We start from the raw sequence: 24,059 nt of genomic DNA on the forward strand, positions 1-24,059 counted from the left end.
ACAATAGGGGAGACAGATCTAATATAACAGATGATGGGGATATATAACCAACAGTGTAATGTGGCTATCAAGACATACTGCACCTGCACCTTGTTTGGTATCAAGCTTGTATTTGAAATTTTGAGGAAACAGAAATTCTTTAATGCTGAAAAGATCTACCACAGAACAATGTATTTATATCCTTTAAGTTGGTTTCATGGTATTGGGTGATGTGATGTATTTGGTGGTTTGTGGAATGATGAACATGAAATTACATGCACATTCATGCAGACAGATACGAATGAGTGAAGGCATGTGGCTAAGTGGGTAGGATATTTAGCTCATGATCGTATGTTCGATTCCTGGTGTTGCATTGTGTCCTTAAGCAAAACACTTTATTTCACATAGCTCTAGTCCACTCAGCTGGCAAAAATGAGTAATACCTATATTTTAAAGGGTTATCCTTGTCACATTCTGTGTCATGCTGAATCTCATTGAGAATTACGCTAAGGGTGCGCATGTCTGAGAAATGCTTAGCTGCTTGCACATTTTTCACGAGCAGGAGTGGTTGGCATTAGGAAGGGCATCCAGCTGTAGAAACTCTGCCAAATCAGATTGGAGCCTGGCGTAGCTATCTGGTTCACCAGTCCTCAGTCAAATCGTCCAACCCATGCTAGCATGGAAAGCAGACGTTAAACGATGATAATGATGATGATGAGGCTATTCCGTTGATCGGATCAACTGGAACACTCGTCATTGCAACTGACAGAGTGTCAATTAAAATTTTTTTTTTAAATCATGGATTAATCTGCATAGAATGTCCTTGTTCATATCTAATATCTCACATAAGTTAATGGAGATGGTAAGGAATTAAATTCCAGAAAAAGAATCTTGTGACTGATTTTACAAGTTCTTTTTTTGATATCTTGGTCAGAGTACGAAGGGTGGCACCCATGACTGCCTTCAGGTGGTCCGTAACTGGTGTGAGGGAGTAAGTTACACCACTCAGATGAGACACCTGGCCAGAATACCTGTAATAAAGTGAACTCAACTAAAGGCACCAAAGAGTGCTACTGATATTTTTCCAATTTTGTAAACATTGTGTATGGATATTGTTTTAAAAAGACAGTAAAAAAAAGAAAGAAACAACATTTGTATGAAATTTCGTAAATTGTTTAATACATGCTGAAGATTAACAAAGAAATAGGGAAAGCATTTTACAAAGAAGAAACAACTGTGTGAATTTGTATTTGTAATTTCATTTGATGTCACAATGTCCCAACAATGTCTCCAAAAAACAAACATCTTCAGTGATGACAATGAAGAAATAGGTAGATCAGGTGCTTCATTAAGATTATTTAGAGCCTAAAATTAGTGGGCAGGAAAAAAAAAAAAAGTTTAAAGGAAATCTCTAGTTTTATAGTTTTAGTCTATATCAAGATTAAGATCATTATCATGTCAATGTTGAAGTTCTTGTGAGTGAACAGAATTTAAAAAAAAAAAGAGAAAAAAAACCTAGAAAGATCAAATAGAATTCTAGAATACTGTTTAGAATATAAGGAAGAAATTTTGGTGTGAGTGGGGGAAGAGAAATTCTATCTTAAAAGTAAACAAGAATTTTTCAAAGCAAGATTTAGAATCCCAAGACATTTTATTGGCACACTGGAATCGCATTAATTTGTTTTTAAGGCCAAAATTTACACCGCTAAAATATTGAAACCATAATGTAAACCTAACAGAATATTTTTGCAATATGAAAAGAAAAAGGTTTAGCTTCTTCTATGTCTTTAATGTGAGATTTACTTTTATACAATATGATTTTACAGAATGTGATTTGGCAATATCAATACAAAGGTTTTACTACAGATTAATCAATCAATTCTAATGGCACAACTGAGACACAAATAATTCTACTGTCTCAAAATTTTAACTTGCTATTGAAAAGCAAAAGAAAACGTTTAAATATTTCAACATGTTGTATATGATACTTTATTGACATATGTAAACTTAAAATGTTTCTTGATCATGCATAATGATGGGCATAATGTAAAAACAAAAAAAAAAGACAAAAACAACAGTCTCACAGATATTTCATACTCATTTTAACAGTGTTATTATTATAAATTATTATGGATTACCATTAATATGAAATATTGTAGTTGATGGTCACTAAACTTATGAGTTATCAAACAAGTCAAATGTTTTAAAAGTATAAAAGAAAAAAACGAAAAAAAAAAACAAAACAAATTAAAATTAGAACAAACGTCTAAATCTGACCTGGAAACCATTTTGAGACATCAAAATTTGATTTATATATATCGCAGTTTTACATGCTTGAATGCATTTTGATGTTTGCCTGTAACATACCTAGCTTATAATTCTAAAGCAAATGAAATTAGAATCTTAGATTTTATATAAAGAACTACTTGGACTCAGCATAATTACATTTCCACAAATGGTACTGCAGTGTTAAGTGAAGAATATTTCTTTTAGAAATTACTGTTTCCACCCACACACGTATGTGTGTGTGTGTGTGTGTGTGTGTGTGTGTGTGTGTGTGTGTGTGTGTGTGTGTGTGTGTGTGTACGTATGTTTATATACATATATTCAGAGTCATACATAACAGGTATGTGTATAAATATGGGATTAACACACACAAACCAAACATAAAAACCTAAGAACAACTTCTCTAATATTTCCTAATCTAAAAACATACAAATATAAAGAGACTTCTAACATTTCTACAAAAGAATCAAATTTATAAGAAAATAATACATGAAAAGAAATGAAATTACTTAAGTAATTCTCCAGTTTCCCATGTCTTTCCTTCACATTTAAAATATATATTAAACAAGGTTGCTGTTTCTGTTAGGTGAAAACTTACTGATTGTATGATGGCATATTGTACATTCCACATTACAACAGCTACCTGAAAATTTCTTTGGTATAAGTTAATAGTTGTCACATATTGGTAAAAGTTGTTTATTTTTATGAAAAGTATGTTATAAGGGATGCATGTATTTGTGGCAAGACTGTTTTTGACAATGCTAAAAACCTAGGATTAGAACAGCTCAACTCCTTGTTGCACACACATACAACACACCACATGATACCTACAAATGGAAGCAATTACAATAATAGCTCAAGAGCGAGGTTTTAATATCTACTGAGGATTTCTGATTAGTTTATAATAATTGTTAGACTAGATGTCACACTGAGTTTTAAAATTTACACCCAAATTTGAGAGAGACTGAAAAGACAGAGAGGGTGAGGAAACAATTATGCAAAAAAAAAAAAAAAAAAAAACTTGGTACAATTTAAAAAAGTTTGATGACATTATTAGTTAATTAAAATTTTCCCATGTTTCAGATTTATGTTAGGAAAATTGTAATTTTCTCAGAGAAAAGAAAAACTTTAAAACTTTTGTATTGACACAATGAAGTATTATTGAAATTCTTCAAATAAGTGATGATAATAATAATTTCTAGCATAGGCACAAAGCTACACATTTTTGTAAAAAAGAATAGTTGATTTTACTCCAGTATTTGACTGATTCTTATCTTATCAACTGTGGATGGATAAAAGGATAAAAGTTGATGCTGGAGGGATTACAACATATAATCTATCCCTTGGTTATTTTGGCTTCTCCACTACAAATAATAATAATAAAATTGCCAACCTGTTATTTGGTTTGGCTTTGAATTTTGATTTTAAAGAAACTCCAAAACCAAAATGAAATAAAAACACCTTATACATCTATTTACTATCTATTTGTGAGTGAGTAAGTGTGTGTGTGTGTGTGTGTGTGTGTGTGTGTGTGTGTGTGTGTGTGTGTGTGTGTGTGTGTGTGTGTGTGTGTGTGTGTGTGTGCATGCATGCATGCTTGCTCGCATGTGTACACACACAAGCAAGCACGCACATGTACACACACAGATAGATAATTACTAGAAACTGTCATGCATATTTGCCTTGATTAAATAGTTGAACTGTAGGAAAGATAACAACTTTATGGCACAAATTTATAATTAATGAAATAAAACAATATGAAAAAACAAAAAACACTTTCTGATTCAGTAGAAATTAGGAGACATGTAAGTTCCATGTCTATGAGTGCTGCCATAGAAAAGATGAAAAATAAGGAGGAAAATCCTATGTCAGCATGATGAATATATTCTGAGTCATGAAGGTCAATTTTGAAGTCAGATAAATAAAAATTTTGTGGAGAAGATGAAATAAATTATAAATCACTAACTTTATATACATTCAGTGTTACATTTTACTTCATTGTTTTCTTACCATTGCCAAGAAATTATTTAAATACAACACACACATATGCTCACATTCCACATGCATACAGAAAGCATAATGAAGAGATATCTAATTTGGAACATTCCCATGTCATTTCTCAAAATCTTTAGTTAATACAGTTATGGAAAGAGTATTCTTTTTTTATTGGAAGTAGAGAATTAATAAGTGGGGTTACAGATAACAGTATTCAGCAATGTACTGCCAAAACTGAAAGTTAATGCAAACTAACTACTACCTGAAATGCTCCAAGGTAGAATAATAAACCAGAATCGCAAACATTGGAAACAGTGTTTGTGGTATTTAGAATTGAACACACACTCGTACATACTTTCCCCGCCAAAATCAAATTTTATTAATACAATAATAAAACAAAACCCCTTTAAAAAAAATTTCAATGATTAAAAAGCATGTTAAAAAATAAACTGAAAACACATTAAACACAGTCTAGTAAGTAAACTGGATATATTTCAAAGGTTTAATGCTTAGAGTACAAATGAAGTGACTACAGCCATAAGGGAATATTAATAATACATTTGGAGAGTGTAAAGAGGATGGCTCCTGGAACTCCTGAAACACCATTTTATTCTTGTCTTTAGTCTTAACCAGGTTTTGAATTTAAAGATATTAAATACAACTTGGAAATTAATGGTAAAGGAATAATAATAATTATATTAAATGAAAAAAAGTAAAAGAAAATAACCCAAAGAATATTTACCCCAAAAGAGAGAAGTAAAATTAAGAATAATAATTCTAATTCTTGGCACAAAGCCAACAATTTTGAGGGGAAGGGTAAGTCGATTACATTGATCCCAGTGCTGAACTGATGCTAATTTTATTGACCCCCCCCCCCCCCCCAAAGGATGAAAGGCAAACTTGACTTCAGGGATATTTCAACTTAGAATGTAAAGAGCTGGAACAAAAGTAGCAAGACATTTCTTCTATGATCTAACAATTCTGCCAGTCCACACCATCAGCGTATTAATAACAGTAATAATGATTTCAAATTTTGGATCAAGGCCAGCAATTTCGGGGAGGAGTAAGTCAATTAAATTGACCCCAGTATTCAACTGATACTTATTTTATTGACGCTGAAAGGATGAAAAGTAAAGTCAACCTTGGTGGAATTTGAAATCAGAATGTAAAGACAGAAGAAATGCTGCTAAGCATTTCGATTAGCATGCTAACAATTATGTCAGCTCACTGCCTTAAGTAGTAGTAGTAGTAGTAGTAGTAGTAGTAGTAGTAATAATAATAATAGTAATAATAATAATGTTATTTAGGCACAAGGTCAACTACTTTAAGGGAAGGGGTTAGTTGATTACATCAGCCCCAGTGCTTGACTGGTACTTATTTTTTGACCTCGAAAGGACAAAAAGTAAAGTCAACCTTGGAGAAATTTCAACTTAGAACTTAAAGAATCAGATAAAATACCACTAAGCATTTTGTCTGACACATTAACAATTTTGCCAGCTTGCCATCTAATAATAATAATAATAATATTTCTAATTTAGGCACAAGGCCAGCTACTTTAAATGGAGAGGCTTAGTTGATTACATCAACCGAAGCACTTGACTGGTACTTATTTTTTTGCCTCAAAAGGATGAAAGGCAAAGTTGACCTTGGTGAAATTTCAAAATAGAAAGTGAAAAGCCAGACAAAATGCTGTGGACAAAATGCTGCTAAGCATTTTGTCCAACACACAAACAATTCTGCCAGTTTGCCATCTAATAATAACAATGATGATGAGCCAAAAGGAAAGAAAAAAGAAACAAAAGACAAAAGAGAAGTAGGGTAAAAAAAAGTGGGAGAACAATAGAAAATGAAAAAGAGGCAGAATAATCTAGATAAGAATTATTAAAGAATTCCTCAACCAAATGAGATCCAGTTCATCAAAAGCATAGGTATGTGTTCCTTTCATCACGCCACCAATTGGCACAGTTTCTACAAGGACCAGGGGCACCTACATGCAGGTTAGGCAAAGACAATTTAAGATTCCGGTAAAGGAATTGCACCATCAGCACCGTAGTTTGGTTTGGCGTCTTGACTTAAAACTGTTGTTTCTGTCACATTTCCGGTAGCTTCCTGAACTCCCTCTCCTTCTGCTGGGTGGCCTGAAGCAGTTGGCTGTGAGACGACTGGGGTAGCCTCTGAAGAATCGCTACTTAGTTCCTCCTACAAAGAAAAACAAAGAAAGTAAAAGAATTTAAATATTGAAATGGGTGTATATGCATGAGCACACATACGTTACATATATTTTATTACATACACATTATATATATACAGGGTGTCTGGACTAAATGTGACAATTTTTTTTTTTTGATGCCTCCTTTTTTCAGGAACAACCTGATGTATTTGTGAACACTCAATGGCGTTGGGGAGCACAAAGACTACGGCTATAGTTGAGAAAAAGTTAGCCGAGATGGAGGATTGGAAGCCACCTAAATACTGGAAAAGAGTTACCTGTATCATGATGATTCACATTGGGTGCCAAAATGCCAACATCATGACTGCTGATCACTGCTCTGTGAATACTGTAAAGGCTGTAAGACAAGACATGGACAGCTGCAACAGGGACTATGGAGAAGGTTGCTGCTGGAAGGCTGTATGTGTGGCAGCAGGATTCAGTTCCTTGCCATACTTTTGTTAACAGTCAAAAGTTGTTGTAAGAATTTCTACAACTTTACCAGCCCTAATTTCTGACCTCCTATTTTCCCTGATTGTAATCCCATGGATTACTATGTGTAGGATGCTGTTGAGAAAGACACCAACTGCTCTGCCAGCCACAGCAAGGCCAAGCTGGTGGCTAAGTTCAAGGTGGTGTTTAAAAATCTTCTTAGGGAGGGATACAGTAATAAATGCACATGCCAGGTTCCAGAATCATCTAGTTGATATTTAAAAAAAAAAAAAAAAAAAAACTTTCATTTTTGGATGGGATATTGTGTTTTCTATCCTTTTTATGGAAAAGCAGCTCAAACACCCTGTATAATACATGTCCTCAACATAGAAACAGTACTACACTACAAAAACTGGCATTTCTCTTCAGAACCAGATAAAACTTTACCTCCACTTCAACACTGATAACTTGCTAAAAAGCCCAGGTTTGGACCCATAATGGAGTATTGCATCCAATGGCTGCATAACAAATTGGTATAAAGCTATTCACAAAGACACATCAATCTCTGGCCCACAGACCCGTTGTCTCTTCTCCCTGCCTTTCCTACAATTACTAGCGACTTTCAGTCTTTTTGAACCAGCTTTTATAGCACATCAGCCACTCTCAACCCAGTTGTTTCTCTTCCTTAACCCTATTGTGTCCGTCCCACTCCAACAAGTCCAGTCCTTTCTTCTCGCATGACCACACCACCACAATTTCCACCTTGTATCTGTAGATTTGCAATAGTCCAACCAGAACATTAACAGTATCAATTTCAGTTTTGGAAAACCTACAAAGGCCATGGGTATATACCCTTCCTCTAAACCAAATCAATGCAAGAAAACAAAAACGACAACAAAAAGAAACAACATAAACATGCATGCATATATATACATATACATGCAAAGGCATACACATGCATACACTCAGATACACATTTTACATGATGTAGAATTCATCAAAAAACCCAGGTATTTTTCCCCCTTTCCTCACTGACAATTGTTACACTTCTGACAAGACCAACATTAGTTTTGGTCAACACCATGAAAATTTTGCTGACATAGATCACTGTCCAGTCTCTCATATGTAAAAAAAAGAGAACAAAAAAAAAAAAAGAAAATGGGACCCCACTGGTCATTATGAGAAATTGAGCCACACGCTTGCTGATCACCTCTGGCAATAGACATCTCAGGAGCTGGGACAGTGATCTATGAGTATACTTGTTTTCTTTCATTTGTAAATGTGTGTGTGTGTGTGTGTGTGTGTGTGTGTGTGTGACAGATAAAGGGCTGGTGACTCGAAGGGCATCCAGCTATAGGAAATCTCTCTCCATAAAATTCCATTGAACCCATGCAAACATGGAAAAGTCGACATTAAAATGGTGATATGAATTTAATTATCTTTTTGGAATAATTATAACTTTTTATATGATAAAAAGACAATGAAAAGCAATAAGAAAAGAACAATATCAATGATGTGAGCAAGTCATTAAGTGGTAACGATGTGCAAAGTCTAAGAATATATCTCAATTTTTTAGTATCAAACAGTGAATAATATAGTCAAGAAGTGGTTTGAAGAAGAGAATAGTGAAATGAAGAAACCTGAGGGGCTGCAGAAAGTTTGTGAGAGGACAAAGAAAGCTGTTATAAAACACTGACATGCCACTATTAGAGAAGTTGCAAATTCTATGGATATTTCACCATATTGCATAAGAACAATAGAGAAAGATCTTGAGTAACAAAGAAAGAAGGCAATATTTTCAAAAGCTGGCGAGATGAAAAGGTTCAAATGGGTTAAGGAGTTCTGCAACAAGGAAGAAACATTTTATTTTGTCAATAAAACGTGATGAAAGCAAATTCTGTCAACTTTCCATTTTAAGAGGTAACAAAACTGAAACATATCAGATTGTTTGTAGGGAACAGATAAACATTCGGGGAGGTGGGAGGAGTTGAAACTATTGTATGTGTTGCAAATGGTAAGTTAAAACTCAATTTGGTTTTAAAAAATCATTTAAATCAGGGGTTCTCGACCATTTTTTTAATCTATAAACCCCTTTGATGGCTATTCTATTCTGGTGGACCCCTATAGTCATATGAGGTTTTAAAACTAGTCTTATAGATACTTCTTTTAAATTCCTATTTTGTTTTTCACACATTAACTTGTGTAGGTTGAACTATGTAAAATATTAGAGAAAGAAACCTAGTTGTTAGTGGATTTCCCAATTTACTATTTTGTTGCATGGATCCCCCTGCCCCTAAATCTTATATGGATCCTCAGGGGCCATATGGGCTCTGGTTGAGAACCACTAATATTAAATTGTCAAGATACTATTACCCATCTATTCCAATCAGTAGGAACTGATAAGAAGACTAATCTTTTTCAAGAAGCTGGAACTGCATGTCATACAAGATAACACAAGTTTGGGGGAAAAACTCAGGGAATCAAATCTCTAAAACACGTAGTTCAAAGCCCTGATCTTAATCCAATAAAACATATCGGAGCATGCCAAGAGAAGATTGTTGAAAATTACATCAATTACAGAGTTGCAAGAAGCATTGGCCAAAGAAAGGATAAACATCATTGTTAATTTAAGTCCATAGCTAATGAAGTGAAAGAACAGGATATTAGTTAAAGGGTGCTTATAAAATACACAGGATCTTTTCTGTTTGGCTGCACCTGTGGAGTTTTAAAGTTTAGTGAAAATTTTAAAATTTGGTGTGTTGATGTAAGTTTCCATGCTGAATATCAGGAGATTTAACTTTTTCCAGAAAAATTATTTTAAATAGTTACAGAGGTCAAAAGTTTGAAACTTTTTACCCAGTCTGAAAACAAGATTTGGAAGCTGTCATTTTGTGCGTGACAGCATGTGTTCTCAACTGAAAAATGAAATACTGACGGAATTCTGCTTTACGCACAACATATAACCCATCATATTTTTTTTTGGAGTGTGATTTAAGGTCTATGTAGTTGTTATTTTCAGCACATCTTACAAATGTTTTAAGCATTTAATAAGTGAAAAATGACCATGTGGCTTGACAGGACTACTACAGAGGGGTAAGCGGCTTGATAACAGCTTGGCTTGTTACTATGAAAACAGGCACCTTGATGTCTGTAGCTTTTGACTGGCTAAAATTACCCAAAATTTGCAAACTTTAAAAGCCATTAACTCTTTATTTATTGATTTATGGCGAAAATGAATTTCATGTCAATGATTACTATTCACAACTATACCAAAAGTGGAACAAAAATTAAAGAAATTGAAAAGTGGCAGCCATACAAAAAAGATCCAATACTGAGACTAAATTTCATTTTGGATAATTCTTCATGCAGTTCTTACAAGTTAAATGAAAAGTGTGTTTTATTACTATGGCATACATGCATGCATGTGTGGGTGAGTGGATGGGCATATACTGTGTGGGACAGTATACAGGGTGTTGATGTGGATGAATGGTAGGATAGGGGTGGGTGGTACTATTGTTGTCCCTTTCTACTCTTTATTTTTCTTACACAGCAGACTGACTGTACTTCTTACCATAAAACTTGACAATCAATAAGCCACAGGTTGTTTAAATCTAATTTATGACCCAGACTTATAACTGATAGTCCATGGTCAATTTTTTTGTCTCCTAGAACAGTGCTCTGCATAAGTACGCCATGGCACACTGGTGTGCCACAGTGTAACCTGAATATAATCTTTTCCTCCTATACTTTTAGTTATATTTTTAGTCCAGGTGTGCAGCCAAATTTTGAAAAGAATATAAGTGTACTGCAAGTGACAAAAGGTTGTGGAGCACTGTCCTGCAACATTGTATCACTGGCAAGGTTGCTATTAATTTGCATAACAGGAATATACGTTGAGCTTTTAACACTAGTTATTTATTGCTGAACACTGAAGATGCAGGATTATAAAATGTTTCAACAGCTATATTTAATCATGATGGTAATTTGATGAGATGTGTGTAGCCCCTATAAAGCAATAACACACACACATCATCATCAACATTTAATGTCTGTTTTCCATGCTGCTATGATTTGGACAGCTTGACAGGAACTGGTAAGGCAAAGGGGCCACACCAGATTCCATACTCTGGTTTGGCTTGGTTTCTACACCTGGATGCCCTTCCTAATGCCAATCACTTTACAGTGTGCTGGGTGCTTTATACATGACACCATCACCAGTGCCTTTTATGTGGCACTAGCACATCTCTGACTGGTCTCTTCATTCACATTATCAGTAAGTAGTTCTTGTTGAGTTACTAACTTTAGAGTGGTCAACTTCATAAATTGAAGTATAACAGACAAGACCTTGTTCAGACCATGTACTCTGGTAATCCATTCCATATTTTAAAAAATACTTTTTATCTCAGTAATAACATCTGTATTATTATCATTGACCGTTTGAACATTGTTCACCTGATCATGATTTTGTTCAAATTCTTTCTTCATATTTTGATTTCATAGCAGATGCCTATGAACATTTTTTCTCACATTTTCGTTCCCAACTAAGCAGTTGTTCAAGTTGCTCATTTTATTTCATCAAGGTATTTTCTCTCTAAACTGCAACAAATGTTTGGTTTCCAATCATATCTATAACTTGCTTCTGATTTTGTTCAAATCCAAATTTTTCTTCTGCTAAAGCTTCAAGCGCTCTTTTAGGTTTCTCCGTGGCTAATTCTGTTACTGGTTAAAAAAAAAAAAAAAAAAAAAAAAAAAAAAAAAAAAACAAGAAAAAAAATCAAGTAACTCTTGAGAACTCAAATGAAGATTGGCTGTGTGGTAAGTTTCTTCCCAACCATATGGTTCCAAGTTCAATCCTGCTGTGTGGCACCTTCAGTAAGCATCTACTATAGCCTCAGGCAAACTAAAGCCTTGTGAATGGATTTGCTAGATGGAAACTGAAAGAAGCCAGCTGTACATATATTTGCGTACGTGTAAAAACAGGTCTGATCAAAGGGAAATAATTCTTTACTTAGAAATAGGCGAGGATTAGTGACACAAAGGGGGTCCAACAAAAGAAAATCTGATCCTCATGCAAGCATGGAAAAGTGGTTACTAAAATGATAATGATTGTAATACATCTAGGATAGCAAAAGGAAACCCAATAATGAAAAGAAGAGTGATGGTGTGAGTAATTAGGAATTAAAAAAAAACTGAAACAGTCTGACAATGAAGACATTATCATCGTTTAACGTCCACTTTCCATGCTAGCATGGGTTGGACGATTTGACTGAGGACTGGTGAAACCAGATAACTATACCAGGCTCCAATCTGATTTGGCAGAGTTTCTACAGCTGGATGCCATTCCTAACGCCAACCACTCTGAGAGTGTAATAATTAAAAGTGATTATATAACATAGAAAGCAATAAGAAACAAGATGTGAAAATTGTTGATAGTACTTCATGTGAGAATGATAGAGAAGCTTCAACTATCACACTTACAGTGAATGAACATGTGTATATGTATATACACACACACACACACATATATATATACAGGCATGGTACCTTGGACAAGTGTCTTCAGCTCTAGTGCTGGATTGGCCAAACTGAAAGAAGCCCACTGTGTGTGTGTGTGTGTTCTTGTCTTGATATCATGTGACAGTTGTAAAACGATTGTCACTGTTATACAAGCAGTGATGTTCGTTTCCAATATTCAGCGAGAACATGCCTGACCATGGGGAAATAGCATTTTGGAAATAGGTAAGGGTTGGTACCAGGAAGAGCACTTGTAGAAAATCTGTCTAGGTAAACTCAATCTCACCCATGCAAGCATAGAAAAGTAGACATTAAAATCACACACATGGCTCAGTGGTTAGAGCATCAGGCTCACAATCATGCGGCTGTAAGTTTGATTCTCTGACCAGGCTGTATGTTGTGTTCATGATAACACGATTCTTAGATGATTTCATGTTGTTCCAGTTCATTCAGATGTAGAAATGAGTTCCAACGTCACCGGTGCCAAGTTGTATCAGTCTTTGCCTTTCCCTTGGATAACATCAGTGGCATGGAGGGGGGAGGCTGGTATGTATGGGCGACTGCAGGTCTTCCATACACAACCTTGCCTGGACTTGTGTGCCTTGGAGGGTAACTTTCTAGGCGCAATTCCATGGTCATTCGTGACTGAAGGGAGTCTTTTTACAAATACATAGCTACACATATATATACACAAATAGAGAGAGAGATAGAGACTGACTTGCAGTGGAATTGTCTCAAAGTAGTAGAGCAAGAGTTATTTTAATACCTCATACAATAAAGAAAATTCTAGAAATTATTTCAATAGGTAACATGATTCTTAAATGTCAGTCTTGGTGTGATACACACACATTTAAAAATAAAGTCACCTGACAAAAAGTAATAGCTGTATAGCGACAAAGTAAAAGTTGTAGAGTGACATATCAGCTTGATCATCTTTTGAAAGGCATGCAAATAGAAAACCAAGTTTAAATAATGTTTACTGTGAAATACTACTTATTTACCTACTGATCCGTTTATGTGACAGTATATAATATTACAAGGTGCATTTAAAGAAAAGTGAAGTGATTAGTAGTGAAAATTAAATTGTGATGCTGATTGACTGTCACCATGACCAGGTCAACAGAATCAGCTATTTTAAATAGTGCCACTATACACACTAAGTAGATGATGTGCAATTATTCTGGCTACAGTTTAAAATTTAATGGTTAAAATAGCCACTAAGAAATTATTTCCTTCCCAACCACATGGTTCCAGGTTCAGTCCAACTGGAACCTTGGGCAAGTGTCTTCTACTATAGTTTGGGCTGACCAAAGCCATGTGAGTGGATTTGGTAGAAGTCCTCATCCATGCTAGCATGGAAGGTGGACATTAAATGATGATGATGATGATGATGATTATATATATATATATATATATATAATCATCATCATTTAACGATGATGATGATGATTATATATATATATCATCATTTAATATCCGTTATCCGTGTTGGCATGGGTTGGACGGTTTGACAGGGGCTGGCTAGGCAAAAGACTGCACCAGGCTTTGCTGTCTGTTTTGATAGGGTTTATATGGCTGGATGCCTTTCCTTACACCAACCAACTTGCAGAGTGGACAGTGTTTTTTTAAGTGGCACCAGCATCGGTGAGGCATTTTAGCATGGTTTTTACAATTGGATGCCCTTCCAAACACCAACTACTTTACAGTGAAGACTGGATGTACCAATACTGGCAGGGTCACCAAGTAACCTACAAAACAAAGATCCTTTGAGATGGTGGGGCAATGAAGGAGATGATCTTCTGCCAGGTGATGAGAGGTAAGAGTATCACAAAAGAATAGAAACAGGTGTCTTGCTGTAGAGGAGATACATGTTTACCCAGTCAGAGGGAGAGAGTGAGAGTGCAAGAGAGATGGTGGTGATGTGCCAGGACATACTCGCAAGGTACAGGGATCAGAATATAAATAGAATGGTAGAGTAGAGCAAGAGAGGGAGATAGATGGTGGAAAGGTGCCAGGACGTACCCGCAAGGTACAGGCGATCGGAATATAAATGGGGTGGTAGAGTATTGCCAAGGGTGTATGAGAAAGGAGTAGTGACTTCACATGAACGCAAAGAGCGTGGTGGTGAGGAGTGCAGTGATTGGTGAAACATCGTCATATAGAGGTGGTGGGAGGGGGGGGGGACAACAAGATAACAATGATACAGTGAGAGGGGCAGTGACAGGGCTGAAGAGCAAGAGATGCATAAGCACAGTGCATGGAAAAGAGGAAATGTAAGGAAGAGAAAAGATATAGTTTGGTTTGTTGGAGTTGGGTGTGTGAAATTTTATATATGTGTGTGTGTGTGCCTGTTTTGGTGCCCTGCCACTGCTTGACAACCGATGCTGGTGTGTTAATGACCTGTAACTTAGTTTGGCAAAACAGCCTGATAGAATTAAGTACCGGGCTTAAAAAAAGCACTGGGGTCGATTCATTCACTAAAAAATTCTCCAAGGCGGTACCCCAGCATGGCCGCAGTCTAATGACAGAAACAAGTATAAAAAAAAAAATAAAAAAAAAAAAAGAAGAATAAATACACAACCATCACATTCTAACTCTGAACCAAGAACCCAAAATATCAGAGTGAAAAAAAAAAAAAAAAGTCTAATTGATTAATTTCAAATTACAAAGATTTCATTTACAGGGCTGTTCATAACATTGCAGTTGCAGCTTGAAGTACTGCCTGGTGAGCAGTATGTGAAGTGGATTGTGAAAGCGTCAAGGAAATTGTATATCATTACTTTGGTATTTTTGTTTAAAACCATTGTAATTTTATTGGTGTTGTTTCTTTAATCAGGAGTGGGAGGGTAGGCTGAATAGGATTGAAGAAGAATAAAATAGCTTTAAAGCAAATGTATATAACATTGGATGATATTCTTGTGTGACTACATTTTCAAAGACACTAATGCAACTCAAGAATAACAAGATTTGCAGTCGGTTACAATGGAAGATTGCTAATTTTGTTTACATTCTAGTGCACCATCAATAGCAACAAGCTGTCATTCTTCCAGATGAGGCAGAAAGGAGTGAGTGGAGAGAAAGAAGACAAACGAAACATATGAAAATACTAAGTTTCTGAATGTTTAGTAGAAATGCTTGTGGCTAGTGAGAATTAGCTCTATCCAAATCAAAAGGACAGTGTGCTACCATAATTGGAGAGAATCAAAAATATACGAACCAACTGAGGTAGAACTGGATGAAGAGACTGAGGGAGAGAGAGGCAGAGAGAGAAAGAGAGAGAGAGAAATAGAAAAATCAAGCAGATATTTATTCCTAGATATTTCAATTAAACAATAGCAAGCTAGAATCTGAGTTGATAGAATTTAATCACTTAAGATAGGTTTATTATTAAAGACAGCGATTTCGTAAATTATTTTGAGGGTAGCCAAGAATAAATTTTGTGCTTGTATTTAAATAATTTAAGATTTAATTAGACATGAATCTACCAGTTTACAAATGTAAAGGAAATGTATAATTGTGGTATTTGTAACTCTCCCTTATTAAGAGAATTAAGGATTTCTGTCAACATTATATATGTGGGTAGGACTTTAAACTGCATCCATTAGTGAGGTATTGGTCAAGAGTTTCAGAGTTTTGAGGATTATAAAACCACCTCTTAACCACTATTGTTCTGAGGTCTACTCTGACCTGAGACAGCAGCGCCTGTCAGGGTTCCAGCTAAAGGTTAATTAACAAGTCAGTTAAGGAGACGGAACTAATTAACCTGGGGAAGCACCACATCTAGGGGAAGGAAAATTCTGACTCCAAACCCCCACTGCTTTGTGACCATACCCAGCCATAGAAAGGCTTTGGGAGTAAACCTTGAGGGAAAATTGGGAGTCGGAGCTAGCCCCTAATGCAGTTCAAGGTTGTCTACAATCTCATTCTGGCAACTTCTGTGACAACGCTAGAGCCAAACTATAATGGCTGTGCTGTTCTTTTGGATCCATTAGTGACTACGACATTGATGATATGGAGAGCAATAGTTACTGATTATAAGTCATCATTACAACACAAACAGCATTAGGACAGTAATCAGGTGTGGCTTGTGTGGAGGAGGCCATTCAAGCATTGGACTGTCCAGCCACAGATAATGCTGTCCCTGTAAGGTGGACAACTAAGACCATCACCTATGATCACTGAAGACAGACAGAGACCTCAGTATATATGAGAAAAGGAAAACTCGTAGTAGTTATGTGCTAGATGTAAATAGGTTAACACAACTTTAACACTGATTTAAACATTGTCAAAATATATTCATTTTGATCAATATGAAATTTAAGTTAAAACAGGTCTTTAAGGGACTTTATATCTGTAGAAGCCATATATATAAGGCAAATATCCAGAAGTAATTACTTTCTGAGGGATCACATTAGTGATAAAGTAAGAGAAAGAATTTTGTATTCAAGTCATAATATCTGTACATCATTTATTGACTTCTAACAATTGAGAGAATAATCTAAAAAGGTTCCTTCTACTCATTAACCCTTTTGTTACTAACCCGGCCGAAAAAATTTTTGGTTCATAAGACTAACACGGCCGTAGCCGGCTAAGCGTACCCATTGTTATTTAAATGCATATTTGAACCAAAATCTCGTTAGTACATTCGTTAAAACACCTGATTTCACTTTGCAAACAGTTGAGTTATTGTCTCCGACATTGTTTGGCGTGATATTTGAATTCAGTGAATTTTGGAAGATTTTTTTCCACATTTTTTGCGGCGCTAATTTTTTTCAACTTTGAAGATGGAGAGGAGTTTCATGCTATCAAGCAGTGATTCCGAATTTGAAGGTTTTTCAACAGAAGATATGGAGATATCGAATGAGCGAGCTACAAAAGCACGTGGTGAACGATAATAAATCGGATATTTCTGTATCCGAAACTGAAATCAGCGACGGCGACAGCGAGGATGATTTTACACCAGAAAAAGATTTAAAAAATATTTTTATTAACAATTTTTCTGAGGAAACAGGGTCAACCCATAGTCTTTCTCAGGAAGCGAAACCTTTAGACTTCTTTTTCATGCTTGTTTGAAATGATTACTGCGGAAACAAACCGTTACGCAGAATGTAAACAAACCGGATAAAAAAGATAGCTTGCGGTTTCCTGCAACTGTAGATGAAATACGGGCATTTTTTGCCATAAATATTATTATGGGTATTAGTTACCCAGAATAACAAATTACTGGAGCGATCAGGAACCTTTTAGTGATGAATATATTTCCAGTATTATGAACGAGTACGATTCGTGAAGCTGAACCAATATTTACATGTGAGAGACACTAGCAGTACACCCACCCAACCAGTACGTGGAGAACTTTGAGACAAAAATTATGCAATAGAATTGATTAAGAACCCTTTCTTTAATTATGTTCCAAATATCACATTAATATGTTGATAAATAAAAAAGTTACAGGTGTTTAATGAGACTAGTCTAAATTCATGATTATTTTAGAATTTAATTGAAACTCATGAGGGGTGTATTTTGGTCAGAAATATAGTAACGAAAGGGTCAAAGAACTTCAATAATCTTTTTGTCTTCAAAAATATTTTAGTCATAGTATTTGTGACTGTAGTGATTTTGACAGTTTTATTGTCTGGGTGCTCTGTCCATTATTAACCACTTTATAGAATGGCCTGAGTGCATTTTATTGTGCCACTAGCACTAGAAAGGTTGTCAAAACTAAAGCAGACTCTTTATACCAAGTTACTTTTTTTTATTCTGAGTTATTGCAATTCTAAAGGGTTACCTTTTTAGTAGAAAGTGGGTTATACATCTTTAGATGTATACCTGACTTTCCTACTATAAAATTAGAATATAACGGAACGCTGAACTCCAGACTATCAACTTAAACAACACTTTATTTAGGTGGTAAATATATGTATCTTTAATTCTTGTTGTTACAGCTTCTGTGTGTGTGAGCATAGTTGTTTGGACGTGGGTATGTAGTTGCAAGCGAGCTGTCGAGCGTAAGTCCGAAAGATGTAGAGAGACAGCTTAACACGTCCATTGCTCATGGTCGGCAGACCGTAAAAGAGATAGAATTAAGCGGGAACGCTTGCTTGTTTAATTCCACGCATGCGCACGGCGTTACTACACCTTCACTATGGCTTTCTCAGTATATACTTTCCTCCAGCAGTTTCTAACTCTCCCTTCTGTGTATGCGTTATCATCATTGTCCTCATTTCATGCCTGCTCCACTCTACTGAATGGTCCATGTCAACTTGTACAAAGAAAAGAAAACTGACCAATGTTCGTACTGTCCTCCAGTGCGGACTGAGTGTATTTTATTGTTCCACCAGCACCAGGGAGAACCAAATCATCCCCTTCAACCTGCACCAGTACCCACTTGGAGTAATTGTCTTTCTCAATAGGTTACCTGCTACATAGCTTCTGAGGATTATATTTCACTCCTTCATTTCAGCCAAGCATACCCTCTAAAGCTGGATGTTGACATATCTAATCTATCAATTAGATGTGTTAGGCATATCAGTAGAGAAATTACATATTTGTAATTACAAGTAATGATATTATCTGTGTAATTGGTAAAAATGGTTTAACAGTTGGGTCCTGGTACTGACCAAATGAAGATGAAAAGAAGAGAGTTTGTTAATCTTCATCTGAAACCAATGTACTTAAAAAGCTTAATATAGGTAAAATTGATGCCTTCACAAATTACAAGGACTCAGAATGATGAGCATAATCTTACTTTCTGTAGTATCCAAGTGGATAGGTGACTACTATTTCTGGAGAGTATGCTAGAACAAGGCGAGTAACTCATCTAGAAAAATTGTATACCTGTTCCCTTCACATAACCAAAGCCTTTAACTTGAGGCTCCAAGTTGTGTTGCAGAAATACATGCAAAGAACTGGAAAAAGTCACCCATTATTACCAATTGGAAGGATTTTCCTTATTAACACAACATGTATAAGAATATCATCAGAGAAGCAAAGGAAGTGTTTGGGTTTAGAAAAGTTAGCAAGATTTGCTACTACCCAAACTGTAGTAGAACCTTCTGATCCCTTGTTAAGGGCATGTAACTTTGTAGAATATTCTTATTCACAACTCCAACAAGGATATGGCTTCATCGTCAGTGCTCCTGATGAGAAGGCCTCCAAATTTGCTGCTCATTTCACCATCTCCATACACATTAAAACTCCTCCCAAACCTTCATGATTCACATTTCATTTTCATCAATTTTGACAGTTTCAAATAAACAAAGTGTATCCCATCTCAATCTTTGGAAATGTACTCCAGCATATCCTATTCTTTGAAAGGATCACCCAGTCTGGCCCTCAACAACATATACAATATATATTGAGGGCAGACTATACAGATGCCATGTACAATAGTGCCATACAAACAATGTATTTCATCAATCAAAGATTGTTAGCCTTGCCTGGGTTACCACTCTTACTATTAACAAACAATAAAATTACAACAAACACAATTTGCACTAGTATAAACTCTATGCAGACCACCCACCTAGATTACTAACAGAATGAAACAAAAATACTATGATAGGTTTCTACGTTGTATTTCAAACAATACCTGTTCTAGCAAGTTCCCCACAGTACTTGTCACTACATCCAAAACCATGCCAAATAAGTGGACATAATTTACAACACTCCCGAACACTACTAACAACACCATCCTCGAAAAAGGCAAACATCAAACACATATACCTAAGGTCAATAGCTTCATTAGCTCCAAATACTGGGATATAGACCAGTGGTTCCCAAACATTTTCAAGCTGCCATCCCCTTGATATCCAGGCCACATTCCTAGTGCCCCCATCCCAACTAACCATCACAAACACAGACCTATTTCTGAAGCAAATTCGAAGCAACTGTATATCACAAATAAAACTTAACCTAATGAACCCATTATTTTATTGCTTTTACAGGAATAACAACCCCATTATTGTTCTACTTTTTACATGAATCGCTCACTTTTCAACACCTCCTTGGAACTTTCCACTGTCCCCAGGGGGAGAATACTGCCCACTTAGGGAACCACTGATATAGACCAACGAAAATAAAAGCAGAGGAACAGCAACTGTTGAACTTAGATGAAGTTCACTTTGTCCAACTGCAGTGGCCATCACAAGAATTATCAAGTGTACAGAAATAAAATGGAGAGAGAGAGAGAGAGTATAACATGCCCAGACTGAAACACTGTACTTATTAAATATATAATTCTAAGGAAATCTTAAATATTGTCGTATTACCAATTGCATAAGTGATAAAAAACAACAATTGCTTTTGTTTAACAAAGTCTTATCTATAACTTGTTATAACCAACTAAAAATAATAAGTTACTGATATTGTTTTGGGTAATACTGAATAAAAAGTTTCACAACATTAAGAGAGCAACAAGACAAAATCTAACAAACATTGTCTTGCAAAAAATATATAAAATATACATTATGCAAACTACACAAAAATAAATGAGGAATGTGATAAAAAAGTAACAAGAGAGAAACAGATAAAGGTTTGCTAATTTTAAATATCATCTAATTATATTGGAAATGACTGTAGAGTAAAATAGTTTGCAGCAAGCTAAGTTCAGTACCCAGTTTTAAAAAGAGTAAGAAGAAATAAACAAAGACTGCTTTGTAGTAGGCAAAATATCGGAGGAGCAGTTTCATTTGGTTTATGACTGAGTAGGAGGATCTTTTAGAAGATTGTTATAACTTCTGTGATATTTAGGTGCAGGCATAGCTGTGTGGTAAGAAGTTTGCTTCCCAATCACATGGTTCCAGGTTCAGTCCCACTGCGTGGCACCTTGGGCGGGTGTCTACTATAGCCTTGGGCTGACTAAAGCCTTGTGAGTGGATTTGGTAGATGGAAACTGGAAGAAGCTTGTCATATATACGTATCTATCTGTGTGTCCTTATGTCTGTAGCATAGGTGTGAGAGGTCAGATCTAGCAGGTTTGAACAGTGATCATGTAGAATACTTGGGCTGGATACAGCTGGTTCAAATGCTATATGTTCCATTAGATCAGTAGTTCTCAACTGGGGTCCATATATGATTTTGTAGCTAAAATTTATGCGCAATAAACTGGTTATACTCCTACAGTACACAAAATATTTTAACAATTTTTTTTAAATACAATTCCAAATAATATTTTATGAAAATATTGTAGAATTCTTTTAAACATTGAATGCTTAGGAGGGTCCATTCAAGTAAAATAGGAATCAAAAGAGGGGGGGGGGGTACAAACAGTTTATTGTACATAAATTTTAGCTACAAAATCAAAGGGCCATATGGACCCCAGTTGAGAACCACTGATCTAATGGAACATATAGCATTTGAACCAGCTGTATCCAGGCCAAAAATGGTTGAGGAACACTGCAATAGATAAAGGAGGACATGTCCATTTTCCTGACTAAAGTTTTAGCAAGTAGGAAAAAAAAAAACAAGACCCAGCTACTATCAGGGAGATGGTCTTGCTTAGTATGGAGGAAAAGAGTAGGTAGAAATTCCAGAGTAAATAGTGACTGCCTAAGTGGTATATTTGGGATCATAGGCAATCTAACAAAGAAGGTAGACATGATATGCAGCAAGTACTAAAAGTACATAGAAAATAGGTTCTTACAAATGCTCTGGTGGTTTCAGAGAAGCAGTAGATAATTTCTGTTACCTAGATGACTAAATTAGCAATAGGAGAGGTGCTCTGAAAGAATAATAGCCAGGGTAAGAATGGGCTTGAAAAAGTTGAGGGATCTCTATCCCCTGCTGGGAACAACTTGGTTGATAAGGGGTTGTGAACATGTTAATGAGACTTCACTATAATATTACTGCAGTAATCCAAATGGAACCAAAATGTTATAGGTAAAGCTATAAACTCCCCAATATTTGGAAATGATACCTATTTTATATCATTGTTTAACATCTGTTTTCCATGCTGGTATGGTTCGGATGGTTTGACAGGCACTGGCCAGCTGAAGAGTTGCCCTGGCTCCATGTCTGCTTTGGTATGGGGTTTCTATAGCCGGATGCCCTTCCTAATGCCAACCACTCTACAATGTGTACTGGGTGCTTTTATGCAGCATTGGAATGGGCGCTTTTACGTGGCACCAAAACAAGCGCTTTTTACATGGCACCAGCACTCACAAGCCTGCAAGATTAAGATTGCTCAGCTGAAGAGGGATGTAGGGGACATGCCTATATGCAAGGACAACCATGACTTTACTGAGCTTGATGTGTCTTCTCAAGTATAGCAAACCACCAGAAGTCTAGATCCTTTGTCATCTCTTCTGTGAGGCCCAATGGCTGAACATCCTTTCTCATCACTTCATCCCATGCTTTCCTGGGTCTACCCCTTCCATATAAAATTTATGCCAATCACATCGAAAAATTTATGATTGAAATGGCTTTCTTTGTGTGTATGGAAGAAACTGACTTTTTTTTCACATTCAAACCTAAGCTGTACCAAATTGTAACAGTTTCTGTTACTATCAGGTTATATGATCACTGCTTTATTGCAACTACCTAACACACATCCTCTTATACCCCTATCCTCTGGTACTGCAAGTCAGCCAAATGGTTGCAGCCCCAACCATTTTTATGCCAATTACCCCTAACAACATAGATACTTCACTTCTGATCCCAACCCACAGATATAGCAAGGCAGGTGACTGAAATTATCCTCCTAGGCAGGATTCTCTACATCCTGCACATATAAAAAATTTTTTCGCAGCGAGTAGTTCACTGTTGGTTGTGCTGAAGTTGTCTGAGCAAAATGCAAGGCCTACAGTACCTGGTGAAACTCACCCACAAAACTGAGTAGTGTTTATTCAATAACACACTGTATAAAGTTATTATCCAAACTGTAAAAGACAGTTGCACATCATATAGCTCTGAGCTATCCTGCCTTCCAAACAGAAACAGATCCTTTTGGTTCTTTGCCAGAAGAATTTCCACCAGCTTTGCAAAATTCTCTTTCCTATTTACAACAATGATGATTCTCAAAGAAATACTGCAACAGAGAAAGCCTCCACCTTTGCTGCCCACTTTGCAGACAACTACTCACATTTGGTAAATCTCCTCCAGTTCTATCCCTTTCAACCCTTACAGGTCCACCACTTTGCATATGTCAAGTGTGATAGTACCTTTAGTCACTTCTAGTCAATAGAATTACCAGTCCTGATGGTGTCCCTCGAATATTGTATCCAAAAGCAAACCCCTGTATTCACTAAATTCTTCCTTTTCTTAATTTTCTTCAGAGATCTATTGTAATCTTTGTAAACATGCTAGAATGCAGCCCCATGGAAGACAACCTCTCTTATCCTGTCAACTATTACTTTGTCATTCCTAACATATCTAACTTCTCACTTCTAACATCTCTAACATAATGAAGACAACCATTAATAACAACATCCCCCAACACTTTGAATCCTTCTCCCCTTAATGAACATCAGTACAGGTTCTGTAAAGCTAAATCCACTGATGACCTACTTTCCTCTCTCACTTGTAGGTGACAGAAGAGAGTAGGTTACTAGTGGGTCTTATCTTGAGAGAATTTGGTGAAAGCAAGGTTGTCTTTGACTAGCAAAACTTTCGACCATGGCTGGCATGGTATAATCTCCTATCGAAA

General features: G+C 36.0%; 1 protein-coding gene across 4 annotated transcripts in view; it reads right to left on the reverse strand.

Annotated features, from left to right (window-relative positions):
- Window positions 1–1,136: 1,136 nt before the first annotated feature.
- Window positions 1,137–24,059, reverse strand: part of LOC106872962 (dnaJ homolog subfamily C member 5) — a 107,209-nt gene continuing 84,286 nt past the window's right edge. For 3 of the 4 annotated variants that reach the window (XM_014920150.3, XM_014920149.3, XM_014920147.3), the window contains one exon: window positions 1,137–6,459. In XM_014920150.3, coding sequence (XP_014775636.1) covers window positions 6,274–6,459 — 186 coding nt within the window. In that variant the 3' untranslated portion in view covers window positions 1,137–6,273. Of the gene's footprint in view, window positions 6,460–15,632; window positions 15,660–24,059 lie in introns of all 4 variants that reach the window. The other variant, XM_052973245.2, reaches the window with a different exon arrangement.

Source organism: Octopus bimaculoides, chromosome 15 (genome assembly GCF_046866305.1).
Source record: "Octopus bimaculoides isolate indiv1 chromosome 15, ASM4686630v1, whole genome shotgun sequence".
NCBI lineage: Eukaryota > Metazoa > Mollusca > Cephalopoda > Octopoda > Octopodidae > Octopus > Octopus bimaculoides.